The sequence below is a fragment of the Arachis duranensis genome, chromosome 1 (assembly GCF_000817695.3).
Source record: "Arachis duranensis cultivar V14167 chromosome 1, aradu.V14167.gnm2.J7QH, whole genome shotgun sequence".
Taxonomy (NCBI): domain Eukaryota; kingdom Viridiplantae; phylum Streptophyta; class Magnoliopsida; order Fabales; family Fabaceae; genus Arachis; species Arachis duranensis.
In genome coordinates, this window is record NC_029772.3 from 137,322 (window position 1) to 152,345 (window position 15,024).

The 15,024-nt window shown below is 33.7% G+C and overlaps 1 protein-coding gene across 1 annotated transcript; it reads right to left on the reverse strand.

The window, feature by feature from the left end:
- Positions 1 to 7,501: 7,501 nt before the first annotated feature.
- Positions 7,502 to 11,029, reverse strand: LOC107483914 (uncharacterized). Its single transcript, XM_016104552.1, has 4 exons — positions 10,850 to 11,029; positions 9,490 to 9,786; positions 8,057 to 9,172; positions 7,502 to 7,777 (listed from the first exon to the last, which is right to left on the reverse strand). The coding sequence occupies exons 1-4, from the start codon at positions 11,027 to 11,029 to the stop codon at positions 7,502 to 7,504; spliced, it is 1,869 nt and encodes a 622-aa protein (XP_015960038.1).
- Positions 11,030 to 15,024: the final 3,995 nt, after the last annotated feature.

Sequence of the window (15,024 nt, forward strand, 5' to 3'; positions counted from 1 at the left end):
CTTTGAGTATCCTTACTAAAATGGAGAGAATGAGTGATGAAGCGAGAAAAACTCCCGTAGGTCAATATTATATTATCATCTTATTAGTATAAATTAAAAGTTCGACTATACCGAGTAACACACTAAAGATGGATATAGGGTCATGTTGATCGATGTAAGACTTGTGGACTAAATAATCGATCTAAGTAGTCAAAATGAAGATATATAAGAACGTAGTATAAATGGTAACATATGATAATCGAATAAAAGGGCAAAAATAGTGCACAATTAACATCTATAGAAATAAACTTGATCTTAATGGTGAAGTTTAACTTAAACGTGAAAATTATTACTTAAATCTCAAATTATGGTAAGAAGGTAGATAATTGACCTTGAAAAGCAAGTAACTGAGAAGAAGGATTTAGCAAAATAAATTTTTTTATTAAATAGGAGAATCAACATATTGAAAGTGAATTTCAATTCAATATCATAAGTTACGTTTAAGTTTCGTAACTTTTTAGTCACACTAACCCAACAAAAAATTATAGAATATAAGTACATGTGAGTGATAACAATCAATTTATTTTGTTTATTTTTTTATTATTTCATTTTTTGTTTAATTCTTTTCAATTTTACTTCATTTTATAGTTTTGTATTCTTCATTTTCTTTTCGCTGCATTTTAGCAATTTGTTTATTTCTCCCTACTTAAAATTATTTAATTCATGTTAAACTTTTGTTATATCAGTTTATTAATAATACAATTTTGTCATTTCACTATTTATGAAGTTAATGTTAATATTAAATCGATAAGTCTTAGGTCGAGTTTATTTTTTTAAGAAGAATCATATGTATTTTTTAAATTGAAATAATTGATACAAATTTAATCGATATTCTCGTTTGGAAGTTGAACGAAAATCAAGCCAAACACATCTGAATTCTTAAAATTCCTCGTCCAATATGATTGGGTCAAAATATTGCTATTGGAATCTTAGAAAAAGAAAACGGTATCTCCCTTGTCATTATCACTACAAATATGACTAAACACCAAGTCAAATCATGGCTCTCATATGAACCATCCTTTTGGAAATCAGTGATCACCTTTTTTCTTCTCTTTTGGTGGGTTGTTTTTTAGGTTTTTCTATTTTGTTCCCCCTTCAATTCCCTTCCAGCATGTATGATGCGTCCAAGATTCGAAATCTTGCAATATTTATCACGTTGATATTTTGATTTCATTGTACAAAACTACAAATTTGGCGCTTGCTTAGATATTTCGGTAGAACAAATATAATATGGAGAGAAAATTAATAATACTAAAAAAATAATAATTTGTCCATCATTTATTATTTTGTTTTGTGAGTTTATTTGTCAAGTGTAGTGTACTTAGTTGAGATATTTTGATAGAGTTTGGACTATTCTTAGAACCGTTAAAAAATTTTTTGAAAAGATGAGCAGAAGACGTGGTTGATTGAGTTTTTTGCAGTGATTTAGAACATATGGTTGGAATGCAATGACATAATTTTTACTAATAAAAAAAATAGATGTTGAGTTCATACAAAGAAAGACATTTTTAAACTATAAAAGGAAGACTAATATTGATTTTTTTGTTATTGATAACAATGTCGAAAATGATAAAAGATTAATTCTTTGTGTTGAGTTTGTCTTTTGTTGTGTTTGGTTTGTTTGTTACTCTACTTTTAATGTGTTAAACTTTTTTTATTTCTAAAAATGAATTATCTTATTTAATATAATATTTATAATTATATATTTATTTTAAAAATAATTAATAAATATAAAATAGAATAATTTTTTACTGATTTAAATTAATTTTTGTTGTTTTCCAATTATTTTTAGAGAACTTTTAGGTATAAGCATTTTTCTCAAACAAATTGTTTCAATCAAATATGCCGATCTATCGTTTTCAACTAATTAAGTGTTACAAATATCCTTAATTTTCTTAACTCGTTTTAATTTCCCCCTTTAAAATTCATAAAGTATTAATCACGACTCATCCTTAATGCATCTTACTAAGAGAAATATTGATCAGAATTTATTATTAATTTTTCAATTTTTTTAGTTTAATAGTTCAATAACATACTTTATCTCATATTTTTAAATATTAATGATTATTTAATGACAAAAAATAATAAATTTTGATAATTTTTGACATTTTTCTCTTATTAATATAAATAAGAAGTGTTATATTTTTTTATTAATTAAATAAATTTTAACTCTTTATTTATAATGTTTTATATTAATATTTTAGATTTAGAATTTAGAATTTATGATTTAGATTTTAAAATTTAAGATTTAAAAGTTAAGATTTAAGAAATTTTAATTTTTGTTTTTCTTTCTTCTTCAATTTTCGATAACAAGTTAATTTTCAGAGCATACAATGTTCTTATTTTTTCTGAAATATATTGACATTTACCGACAATTATACATACACTATGATTATGTTTGGAAGGAAGACTAAAATTATATTAAATTTTTATATTATGTTTGATGTAAAGTGTACAAGATTGAGTTATGTCTTAATATTCTATTTAGTTTAAAATAAATATGGAAATGAACTAAGAATATTTTAGTAAATATTTTTAGTTATTAAAAAAAATATTATTATAATTTTAGTCTATGTCTTTAAGAATTTTAATATTTTGTATTTTTATTTTTTTAGAAGTATTGAAATAACTAGAATTTTGTATATTCAAAATTAAAATTTTAGTTTTAAATTTTAAATATTATTGTTAGTCAAAATAATTACTTTCAAAAGATTACGTTGATTCGAAATGTTGGTGAAGGGTCAGGAAAGGAATAGAGGCCGAAAAGACGCACATGCAAACGTTAAGTGAAAATTATTTGACACATACTCGATTTTAATACCTTGACAAATCGAGCAATTACTTGAATGAAGAATCGAATAATTTTTCGAATGGAAAATCGAGCAGTTATACGAAGAGGGAGGTTGAAGCTTTTCTCTAAGTTAGGGATTTGTTGGTAACACTCATGGGCAAAAGAGTGGGAACAGTTACCTAGAAATTCGCATACAAGACAGCATCGTACAATTAATGGTCGGTTATGGAAGTGAGTTATAAATATTAGTGAGTCTTAGAAAATGGGGGTTGAAACTTTGTTTCAGAAAAAATACTCAAGCACACTCACATCCCAACGAATTTATGAGTCTGCCATCGAATTTCTTTTCTGTAGGGTTCCTTCCATGTTTTTATCTTTTCAATTTACCTTTTTTGTAAATTTTACTTTTCAAGCAAATTTATCTTTCAAGCATTGTTTAATTTGCATGTCGAATTTACATTTCAGTACCTTTAATTTCTGTGTCTAAAGTCTTTTAATTCAATCGAAGGCATTTTAATTGCTTTTTTTTTAAATTTAATGCAAACCATTTTGATTTCAGTCAGTTTTAATTTTCGAATTCTTTATTTTACACTTCTTTTAGTCTTTTGTACTTTTTGAACCAATTTCCTATGTTAATGCTCGTCTAATTCGAGAACCTTTGATATACTTATAGAAAATTGGTACCTGCAAAAGAGGAGTAGGTTTTGCTTTTAGACCATTAGAATCGAACCACCATCAATTTATTTAAAATCGACAAAACAATTACTAAATACAATATTAAATCTCAATCTCTATTCATAATTAGTTTTAATTTTTGAAAAAATAAATGCTACCTAAATGCCACTTGATTATTTTGTGGTTTTATTAATTAGGAATAATTTTAGAATGTTGACATTTTCGTTAACAATTTAACACCATCCACATATTCGAGGGCAAAATAATAAAAAAATGCATTATTTTAAGAGCTTCATTATTACTTAGTTATGGTGATAGCATGGCAGCCGTGGTTTTGTTGTTGGCGAGGTTCTGAAAATTAAAGTGGGTATGGAATTATCTTAATTATTAGTTTATTGGTTTAGAAATTTAATTGATTATTTAATTATAATATTCAATTAAAATAATGAAACAAAATAATATAAAATTACAAATAGACAACATAGAAAAACATAAATATATTATATTCCTGTGGGAAAGAGGTTTTTGAGGTATAGCTTATTCTGTTGGTGTTCGAGCTCGCTTTTTTTGGAGTGGGAGTGAGGAACGTCGTCTCCTTGTGAGGGTGGCGGTGTTGAATACTTGCAAAGGGGCTCCAACACTCAAGTAAGTAAAAGTGTAAGTACATTTAAAGTAGGATGGAATAAATTGCGTACCTGTGACTTAGTAAATCACTAGTATATATTGAGTTATTCTGAAATGGTTATTTGTATCTTTGTTGCTAGTTTGACGGAGTCTTTTGTTAGTGCTCCGATACTTGAGACTCTAGTGGTTTGGTTGGAGAGATTTTCGGGGGTTATCTCTTTTAACGGTTTTCGATTTCGAGCTTTGCCAGGTTGGGCCAGTTTTGATGATAACGGATCATAGCCCCCAAGCTAGACCTATTTTGAGGAACCGAGCTATAACAGGTTGAGCTTCAGAGGTATAGCTTGGAATCAGAAATAGTCAAAACCCCTAAGCTCAATTGGTTATTGCGAATTTTGAAAAATAGGGGGAGGTTGATAGTTTTTGGCGGTTAATGTGGATACGAAAAGCTTTTGAAAGAGAGAGAAAGTATTTTGAAAAGACACTCATAGTTAATGCATTTGGAAAATTGGAGCGGTTATCAGCAAGGTTTGTTTGATTTGTGACATGATTTTTTTTTATCAACGGCTGTGTTTTGTTTGAAATTGTTAGTGGTTTGTTGAAGGTATGTGAAGTGGGTTAATGGGTGGGGTTTTTTATGGTTGGTTTATTGTATTTGTGCCTGCGTTCTTGGACTATTTTTGAAGATGGACAGAAAGGGTTAGTGACTTCTTTGATTTAGTTGTTTTACTGAGCTCTATGTTTCTGTATTTGTCGCAGTGATGGAGAAAGAAAAATAGGGTGTCGAATAAGAGTGTTAGTGGTTGAAATGTCAAAAAGGTAGATAAGGGTGGTGACAAGATAGTGGAAGAGGTTTTTGTATGGGATCCTCGTGATCCCTTTTCTTGGGTTGCTGATTCGGTTAAGAAATGGGCATCCGTTTTTTATGACGAACGTAGTGTGTCTCAGTTGGGTTCTCCTTCCTCATGGGTTAAGGTAGGATCGGGTATTAGTGTTAGCTTTTTTTGTTTGTTCTGCTAATGATCGTGTTTATCATCGTGGGGGATAGCTTTGAGTTCTTTTTCATGTACAGTTGTGTATTTGTGGAGTTGGGCGTTAGGTTTCCGTTTTCAAAATTTGAATGTGGAGTTTTGATGCAATTGAAATGTGCTCCTTCGTAGTTGCACCCAAATTTATGGGCGTTTGTTAGGGCGTTTGAGGTGTTTTTGGATTGCCTTGAAGTGTAGCCGTCACTTGAGGTGTTTTTTGCCTTGTTTCAGTGTAAAGGTGTTTAAAGGGGGTGTTGGTTAAACTTGGCTAGTGTTCATGGACGTGCTATTTTTAGCCTATATAAGTCTTCTTATAAGGACTTTAAATCAATGTTTGTAAGATTGGTGTTGCTGAAAATGATTTTTCTTGGTATGTTAATGAGTGTCTGTTAGAGAATTTTCCATTGTTTTGGTTTCCAGGCCTAGGCAGATTCTAGGAATGGAAACGATGGAGTATGTGAATGAGATGGTTGTTGAGTTCTTAATGAATAACATATCCTCCTTTGACTTGTTATCTGTTGTTGAAATTCTTGATTTGGAATCTGATAGAGATGCGCTGTCAGGGTATATAGGTATTAGTTCGATGTTTGCTCTTTTTATTTGTTCTGTTGTTATAATGTTTGATTCATGACTTTACTATTGCAGTCGAGAAAGCCCCCAAGGTAACATCTAGCAGTTTGTGAGCTTTTTTCCATAGTAAGAATGTTGAGAAGTAGGGTTTAAGTAGTCATAACGTGGCAGAGAAAGGGGGAGGTTGATCAGCCCTCCCCAGTGAAGAAGGTTAGCTATAAGCGCAAGAGGGGTAAAAGTAAGAAGGAGAAGTTAGTGAATGTTGCCGAGAAGAAGATTGGTTCTAAAGATGTTTATTTGGAGCAAGTAAAGAAATTTACAGAGAACCAAAAGGCGCTGCATAGGTATAAGGGTGATGAGGACTTGACTTCATTGTGGAGTGAACATTTTCCACTAACTATTGTGGCTGATGAGTATGGTCAGAGTCCTTCGGATGTTAATTTTATTCATGATGTTGGGGATACTAGCGTTTTCCAGTATTAGCAGGTATTTTACATTTGATGTACTTGATATTTTGTTGATAGTTTGGGCTTTGGTTTGTGTGTTTGATTTGGGTTGTTGTATGACCAGGTGATGGGAGCTCGGTTGATGTGTATTAGCCGAACTCAGGAACTGAATTATCCGAGGGATGTTTTTCATAAAGCTACTATGGATCATTTAATGTGAGAGAACTTGGAGAAAGGTAATAAGCTTCGTGATGCTTTGGACTTGGTGAATGTGTTGGAGGAAAAACTGAATTTGGCTGAGGCTGCTGGGAAAAAGTCTAGTAAGGAGAAAGCAGCACTTGTGGCTAGGTTGGTAGCACTCAGTGTTAAAAAAGAAACAACTTGAGACTAAGAAAGAGGATCACGGTCTCGAAATGTTTGCTGCTGGTTTTGATAGAGCTGCTGAGCAGGTGAGGTTGTTAGCTCCTGGAGCTGATTTGTCACACATGGATCCGTGTAAGGTCGTTGTCAACGGAGAGTTGGTAGAAGATGAGGGTAATGAAAGAGAGGGAGAGGGTGAGAACCTGGATGCTTCGTGACTCTTTGTGATAGATCAATGTTTACATACTGTTTGCCTTTTGTTTGTATGTTGAATTTCTGGCTTTTGGCCAAAGACTGTTTAATGTAGTTGTTTTGAAACTATTGGCTTATAGTATTTAGCAAAAAATAGTTGATATTGTTTGGTATGTGATTGCACTTTCAGTGCGCATTTGGTAATTTGTGTTATTTTCTTGTTTGGAGATCTTTTGAAATGTTTGAAAATTCGTATTATGAGTTGGTGAGATTTGTTATGGTACTCGGCCGAGTAAAAAGAAAAGAATATATACGAAGTAATTGATAGTTGTTGTATTACAAATCTTTAATAATTGCAAAGGTGCGGGGTAGTGTGCCTCATTAAAATCTCTCCAGCAAATCCCATCTTTGGGATAAAATCTGATAGTAGGAAAAAGAATGCATTATCGTGTCCGACTTATAGACTAACTGTAATACAGTTTTAAAGAAGAAATGTTCCAATTATTTGGTAGTACAAATCCGTCAAGTGTTTGAATTTTGTATGCTCCTTTCCCGATGACTTTGTATATTCGGAATGGGCCTTCCTAGTTAGCGCTTAGCTTGCCATGTCTTGGTGGTTTTTGTACATCTTCTATTTTTCTAAGGACAAGGTCGCCCTCTGAGAATGTCCTCGGTTTGAGTTTCTTGTTATATTTTCAAGTTATAGCTCGTCTTGTTGCGAGTTGTTGCAGGGTTGATTTGTTTTGAATTTCTTCAACGAGGTCCAACTTGGTCCTTCAGCTTTCAACATTGTTGCCTTCATTGATGCTTTCAGTTTTGGGGGATTGTAAGGATATTTCGATAGGCAGCATGGCGTCACTTCCGTACACCAACCTGAAAGGAGTTTCCTTTGTTGATGATTGCTCTGTTGTGTTATAATTCCATAGTACTTCTGGGATGAGCTCGGCCCATTCTCCTTTATAGTCTTCTAGTTTCTTCCTTAGTCCCTGTAGGATAATCTTATTGGCAGCCTCACCTAAACTATTAGTTTGTGGGTGTTCTACAGATGAGAACTGTTGAATTATTTTGAAATTTTGTAAGAAAGTTATAAACTTTTGATCTATAAATTGTCTACCATTATCAATTATAATGGATTGAGGGATACCAAAACTGCAAAGTATATTTTTCCTTACAAAAGATATCATTTTTTTGGAAGTTATTTTTGTCAATGGTATTGCCTCTATCCATTTTGTAAAATAGTCAATAGCAATAATTAAAAATTTAATCTGTCCTGGTACTGGTGGGAAGGGTCCGGGAATGTCCAGCCCCCACTTATTGAATGACCAGCTTACCTCGGACGAGTGTAACTGCTCGGCTGGGTTATGAATGATTGGTACATGATGTTGGCAATGGTCGCAGTGTTGGACTTTGGACGTGCAATCTTGTTGCAATGTTGGCCAGTAGTAACCTGCTCGGAGGATCTTGGAAGCTAAGCTCCGCCCTCCTTTGTGCGTTCCACAGACGCCTTCGTGGACCTCGTCCATTGCCAACTTAGCATCTGCCGTGTTTAGGCATTTTAGAAGAAGTCTTGTGAAGCCTCGTTTGTATAGCTCAGAACCGAGTAATGTATAAAAACTCGCTCTTCTTTTGAATTCCCTCTTGTTTTGGACATTCTCGGGTATTTGGCCTGTTTGTAAGTAATGTATGAAGGGCTTTCGCCAGTCTTCCTTCTGTGAAATACTTGACATTTCTATTAGCATAACACTTGGTTCATTAAATGTTAGTTGAGATAGTTTAGGCTTTTTAGTTTGACTTCTGGTTGCTGCCAATTTTGAAAGGATATCTGCTCTATCATTTTGTTCCCGAGGTATATGAGAAATTTCAAATTTTTGAAAACTATTAACAAGATCATTAACAATAGCACTATACTTTTCTAGCAGTGGATTTTTTACCTGAAAGTTACCTGTTACCTGTTGCACCACGAGTAAAGAGTCACATTTGATGTTTAGTTGTGTTACGCCAATTGTGTGGGCTAGTCTTAGTTCTGCTATGAGTGCTTCATACTCTGCTTGATTGTTGCATGCATGAAAGGTAAATTGTACAAACTGTTCTAGGGCTGTCTCTTTCTCATCTTCAAGTAGTATCCCTGCTCCTGAGCTCTTGTTGTTTGAGGCTCCGTCGATGTATAGCGTCCAAGTATTTGAGGTCGGACTAGGCTCATCTACCGTGAACTCTGTAATGAAGTATGCCAGTACTTGGGACTTTAAGGCTCCTCCCGGTTGGTATTGGATGTCATATTCAGATAGTTCAATTGACCATTTGATTAATCTTCCAGCAAGCTCTGGCTTTGTCAAAATTTGCCAGAGGGGTTGTTCTGTTCTGACAATGATGGTTGACTCTGGAAGTAATGTCGCAAATGTCTGGCCGTTGTTACTAAGGTCAGGGCAAGCTTTTCTAGTTTTGGATATCTAACTTCGACATGTTGGAGGGATTTGCTGACAAAATATACTGGGTGTTGTTGTTTTCCTATTTCTATTACCAAGACAGAATTGATAGCATAATTAGTAACAAATAAATATAGATATAACAGTTTACCTAGCTCTGGTGTCTAGAGTATGGGTGGTTCTGATAGTATTGTCTTGAGCTCGGTGAATGCTTCCTCACACTCTTTGGTCCACTCAAATCTTTCTTGTTTTCTCAGAATCTTGAAGAAGTGATGTGATCGGTGTGCTATTCGAGGTAAAAATCTGGCCAGTGCTGCTAGCCGACCAGTTAGTTGTTGAACCTCCTTAACCGTCCTTGGGCTTCTCATGTTTAAAATTGCAGGACATTTTTCAAGATTAGCTTCAATGTCTCGGTAGGTGAGCATGAAGCCAAGAAATTTCCCTCCTTGCACTCCAAAAGCGCATTTCTCGGGATTGAGTTTCATATTATATGCTCGAAGTTGTTGAAATATCTCCTTCAAGTCTTTAATGTGATTTGATGCATGTAGTGTCTTTGCCACCATGTCATCAACATAGACTTCTATGTTTCGGCCAATTGGGTTTGAAAACATCTTGTCCATGAGTCTTTGATATTGCACCTGCATTTTTGAGTTCGAATGGCATAATCTTATTACAGAAATTTTATTGTCAGTAATAAAAGAAGTCTTATCCTGGTCGGCCGAATACATTAGTATTTGGTTATAACCAGAGTAGGCATCCATAAAGTTTAAACATTGGAAACCAGAAGAGCTGTCAACTAGTTTATCAATACATGGGAGGGGTATGCGTCCTTTGGACATGCCTTATTAAGGTTTGTGTAGTCCACACACATCCTCCACTTACCGTTGTTTTTTTCTTACCATTACCACGTTAGCTAACCAGGTGGAGTATCTGAGCTCTCTTATGAATCCAGCGTTGAGGAGCTTTCTAGTTTCCTCTAAAGAAGCTGCCCTTTTATCAGTGTCGAGATGTCTTTTCTTCTAGGCTATAGGTCGGATAGACGGATTAACTGCCAACTTGTGATAGATGACATTGGGATCTATTCCTGGCATGTCTGCCGGAGTCCATGTGAATAGATCGATATTTTGCCTTAAGAGCTCGGCTAGTTGTTCTCGTTTTTCGTTTTCCAGTGCATTACTGAGGTATGTATATTTGCCTTCCTCGGCTATTAGTTGAACCTTTCTGAGGTCGTCTGTGGGCATCAGTCATTCTTGATGGTTGGTCCAAGGATCTAAGTTGCCCAATGGGGGTAATTGTTCTGAGTTATATACTGCTTGGACATACTATTGCTCAGACTGTCTTGAGTATTCAGTCTTTAGGCTGGCGTTATAGCACTACTTGGCTTCTCTCTAGTCTCCATGAATTGTTATGACTTTATTTTCCTGCGAAATGAACTTAACACACAAATACACAGTGAAAATAATAGCATTGAATGCATTCAAAGAAGGCCTGCCTAGAATTATGTTATAAGGACTTCTACAATCAACAACTAGATATTGTATGTCTATAGTGTTACAGTCAGGATAGTTTTCAAGTGTGGTTTGTAACCAGATATAACCTCCCTCGTATAGGAACTCACTCACCTGAGAAACCTACCAGTTTCTGGATGATGGTTGGAAGGCTTTGTCACTTCATTTTTTGAAATGTTAAGTAGAATAGTACATTTGCACTACTCCCTGGATCCATTAGGATTTTCTTGACCAATGGCTCTTCAACCTGTGTAGAGATGACTACGGGTTCGTCAAGGTTGCGGTCAGTTGCTTTATAGTCCTTGGGGAGAAATGAGATCTCTGGTTTGTGTGGGTTGATAGGTTGAGACGAGGTTGATCCTGTCACTGACATCATAGCTCAGTAGGATCTCTTTCTAGCTGAGCTTGTGCATCCTCCTCCTGCAAAATCACCAGAAAGACAATTTATTATTCAACAGGGTGGATTAATATCTTCGTCTACCTTCTTCCCCTTGTCACGGGGATTGCCGATTGTTTTGGAATGTTGGCCGAGGTCTTTCGTATTTTGTTTTCTTCCTCGGGTATCAATGTATTTGTCTAATAGGCCTTGTCGGGCCAGTTTTTTGAGGAGGTCTTTCGCTATAACACGGTCGTCTATTGTGTGTCCATACTTTTGATAGAAGGTGCAGTACTTGGACTTGTCTACATATCGCTAATCTTGATATGTGCCTGCTTTATTTGGAGGCTTGATGAGTTTCAAATGTAGGATGTCTCTGATAATGTCTTCTCTCTTGGCGTTGAGAGGAGTGTAGCTATCGAACTTAGGTGTAGGTTTGAATGATCTTTGGCCTGTTCGGTAACTTGAGTGTTTATTCCGCTTCTCATCTTCTTTATTCGAGATGGGTTTTTCTATTTTTCAAAGTGCACGGAGCTCCTCAATCTCGATTTGAGTTGTTGCCTTTTCTCGGAATTCTGCTAGGGTTTTTGGCTTTGTTACGACTATGGTCTCTTAGAATTTCCTGGGATGGAGGCCGCTTTTCAATGCGTGAAGGTGGACTTCTGGGTTTAAGTTGGGTATTTCATTGGTCGCCTCAGCAAATCTGGTCATATATTCCTTCAGGCTTTCATGTGGCCCCTGATTTACGGTGCTCAGGTAGTCGGAGTTATGCCCATATATTTTAGATACGTCGAAATGGTTCATCGAAACTAGAAATGGAGTCTTCAGGGAGGTTGGAGAATCAAATGAGGGCGGCTCTAGGAAGGTTGGGAAAGTACGATATATGGGTTGAATTCTTTGTTCATGAACATCATGGTATAGAATTTGGTGATGTGGATGTTTGGGTCCCTATTCCTGCATAGGGTTTCAAGGTCATTGGTAAGGTGAAATTTTTGGGCATCTGAAAGCTCATGACCTCTTTTGTGAAATGATTAGTTCTTTTAGTTACGGTTTTTGGGGGAGTGGGTATGGTGTGCTTTGCCTCTAACGTGTGCTCGTCATTGTTGTCCTTGTTTTCAGCGTTTTTGTGCTCTCCTCCTTTACTCTGATTGTTTTGCTTTTGACGTAAGAGCTCAGTCATTCTTAGATTCTCTGCTCTAAGAGATTCGTCGATAACCAATAGTTCGGTCGAGTTGGGGTTTGAAGGGGCGTTGCTGTGAGCATCCGCCATATGTCGTGACCTACAAGGGAAAGAAAAGAAGAAAGCACATAAAATATGTAAAAGGACGTGGGGTTAGAAAATCTCTCGGCCCCACGGTGGGCGCCAAATGGTCCTGCGTGAAAGAGGTTTTCGAGGTATAGCTCGTTCTGTTGGTGCTCGAACTCGCTTTTCTTGGAGTGGGAGTGAGGAATGTTGTCTCCTTGTGAGGGCGGTAGCGTTAGACACCTGCAAAGGGACTCCAACGCTCAAGTAAGTAAAAGTGTAAGTGTATTCAAAATAGGATGGAATGAATTGCATACATGTGACTTAGTAGGTCACTAGTATATATTAAGTTATTCTAAAGTGGTTATTCGTATCTTTGTTGCTGATTTGACGGAATCTTTTGTGAGTGCTCCGATATTTAAGACTCTAGTGGTTTGGTTGAAGAGATTTTCAGGTGTTATCTCTTTTAACGGTTTTCAATTCCAAATTTTGCTGGATTGGGCCAATTTTGGTAGTAACGAATCATATTATAATATAAATATTAAAAATACAAAAATTTAAAGTAAAACACAAATGAAAGGCTCATAATTTCATATATATAAAAGGTGTGCATAGTTTAAAATTGAACAAAGCAAACCTTTTAGATAAAAATTAAACCAACGAACAAATGAGCTTTTTTTAGTTCAATATCTATTTCAAGCCGTTTAAAATTAATTTAGGGTTTAGAGTTTAATATATTTTTATTAAGATTGAAAATTATATATACACATTATTTATCATTAATCTGACCTGTTATAAAATAAAGTCAGGTTTAGATTAATTTAAAAGTTTATATTTATTAATATATCATATTTAATCTCATAAATTAACCTAACAAATAACGATAGTAAAATGAATAGTCTTCTCTATTTTGTCAAGTTCCATCTAAAAATAGAGCGAATTTATCCCGTCCCATAAAAAAAGACTTTAAATATTAGTTCATTCTCATTTATGGTGGGCTGATGGATTAATCTGTTTATTTTTTTAAAAAAAATAATAAAATGAAAATGAATCTAAAAAATAATAATAATAAGTCAAACACAAATAAAAAAGTCAAATTATAACATAACTTTTTTTCTTTTAAGTTAAAAAAATTTCTAGTCTTCTATACAAAATAAGTTAATTACCAGCCAGCAGAAAGATTTCGAGCATCAAAGTTTTATTAGTTAATTAGTAGCAGAAATTAAATAAGATCGTCAGCATAAATAAACTATATATTATACTAATAAATAATAATAAGACTGTGTGCTTCACAAGTTCGATTGGACTCAATAAATTTCAAACATTAATAAAAATTTTACCTGCTTATAATTAATTGGACTTTCGTTAATAATAATTACGAAGTGCTTCCAACTCAATTGAAGTGGAGTTATATAAATTAATCAACGAACACTACGTTATGATATATGATTATTCAAAGATTGCGAAGTATCATCGCAAATTGTTTTTAATGATAAAGTGGATTTTTGAGATTTACTGTGAGTGTTAAAAAATTGACTCAGAAGTCTTCATTAAAAGGAGTAGGCAATTGAGCGAACGCACGAGTTGTGGCCAACTAAGCAAGGATTATAATATTGTTTGCACTCTATTATTATAGTCTAAGATTGTGATTTACACCATTAATTACTGGATTATATATGTTATACCAGATTTGCTTTGATTGAGAGTGAGACATAAGCCCGTTTGGAAGTGTTGAGATAATGTTGTTTACTTAAACGAATGTACCATTGTCATCAGCTTCAGATCATGTGTTATTGTTAATTTTCTGCTGATATAAGTTGGAATAATAATGAAAACAAAGAGAGAGAAATGGTTTTTATTTTATTTTATTTTTATTGCATCATCACGTTATTTTAATGGTTTTTACTACTACTACTACTATTATTATTATTATTATTATTATTATTATTATTATTATTAACAAAACTATAACTAGTAATAACGAACTAATCCTAACTAGAAGGTATTTGGGGACTGTGAGGAGTAGAACATTAGTAGATTTATTCTCAAATAAGACATGTATATTGTTTTTACTTTTAAATAAACAATTAATTAATTAATTTTATAGATAGAACAACTAATTATATTTATCAACGCATTAGTGCATACACAGTCAAAGATACACGTATTAGTTGTCACTGTTGCTTCACACATATAATAAAAGTATTGAATTATTATATTCGGTTGAAGTAGGGTGTAGATAAGAAGAGTTGTGAGCTTAATTATGATATAATTATTACGTGTGTACACAACAAAAATAATAGTTATTCCTACAGATATATATTAAAATATAAATATAAATTAAAAATAAATTAAATAATATATAATTTATACAAAACTATGATAATAACTAATTTTAATATATAAATATTATTTTTGAATAATAGCCATTTAACTTCAAGTATGTAGTGGAGGAATATACTCGAGAATCCCCCATCGTTCTGCATGGTCCACGTTAAATGATAGTGTGCAAGTTTACCAACTATACAATATATTCAACTATACAAGATTGTTAAAAATATAATATAATAAGCACAACAAAGCTTTGTCCTATTTGCTATGGTTGGCTATATAAATTAAATAAAATAATTATATTTTATTATGATGAATTATACCTTAGCTTAAACTAGTTCATTTATACTTAAATTTTTGCTGATCAAAATTCAGAACTTTTTTTTTTTGGCTAACCATCGAGTTACCCATCTAATTT

Coding starts and splice junctions, on each gene's coding strand:
- LOC107483914 (XM_016104552.1), bottom strand. CDS start 11,029: ATGTCAGTGACAGGATCAACCTCGTCTCAACCTATCAACCCACACAAA. Junction 9,787..10,849: donor ATCCAGGGAGTAGTGCAAAT/GTACTATTCTAC, acceptor TCAAAAATGCAG/GTGCAATATCAAAGACTCAT. Junction 9,173..9,489: donor GCCCAAGGACGGTTAAGGAG/GTTCAACAACTA, acceptor TGTCGAAGTTAG/ATATCCAAAACTAGAAAAGC.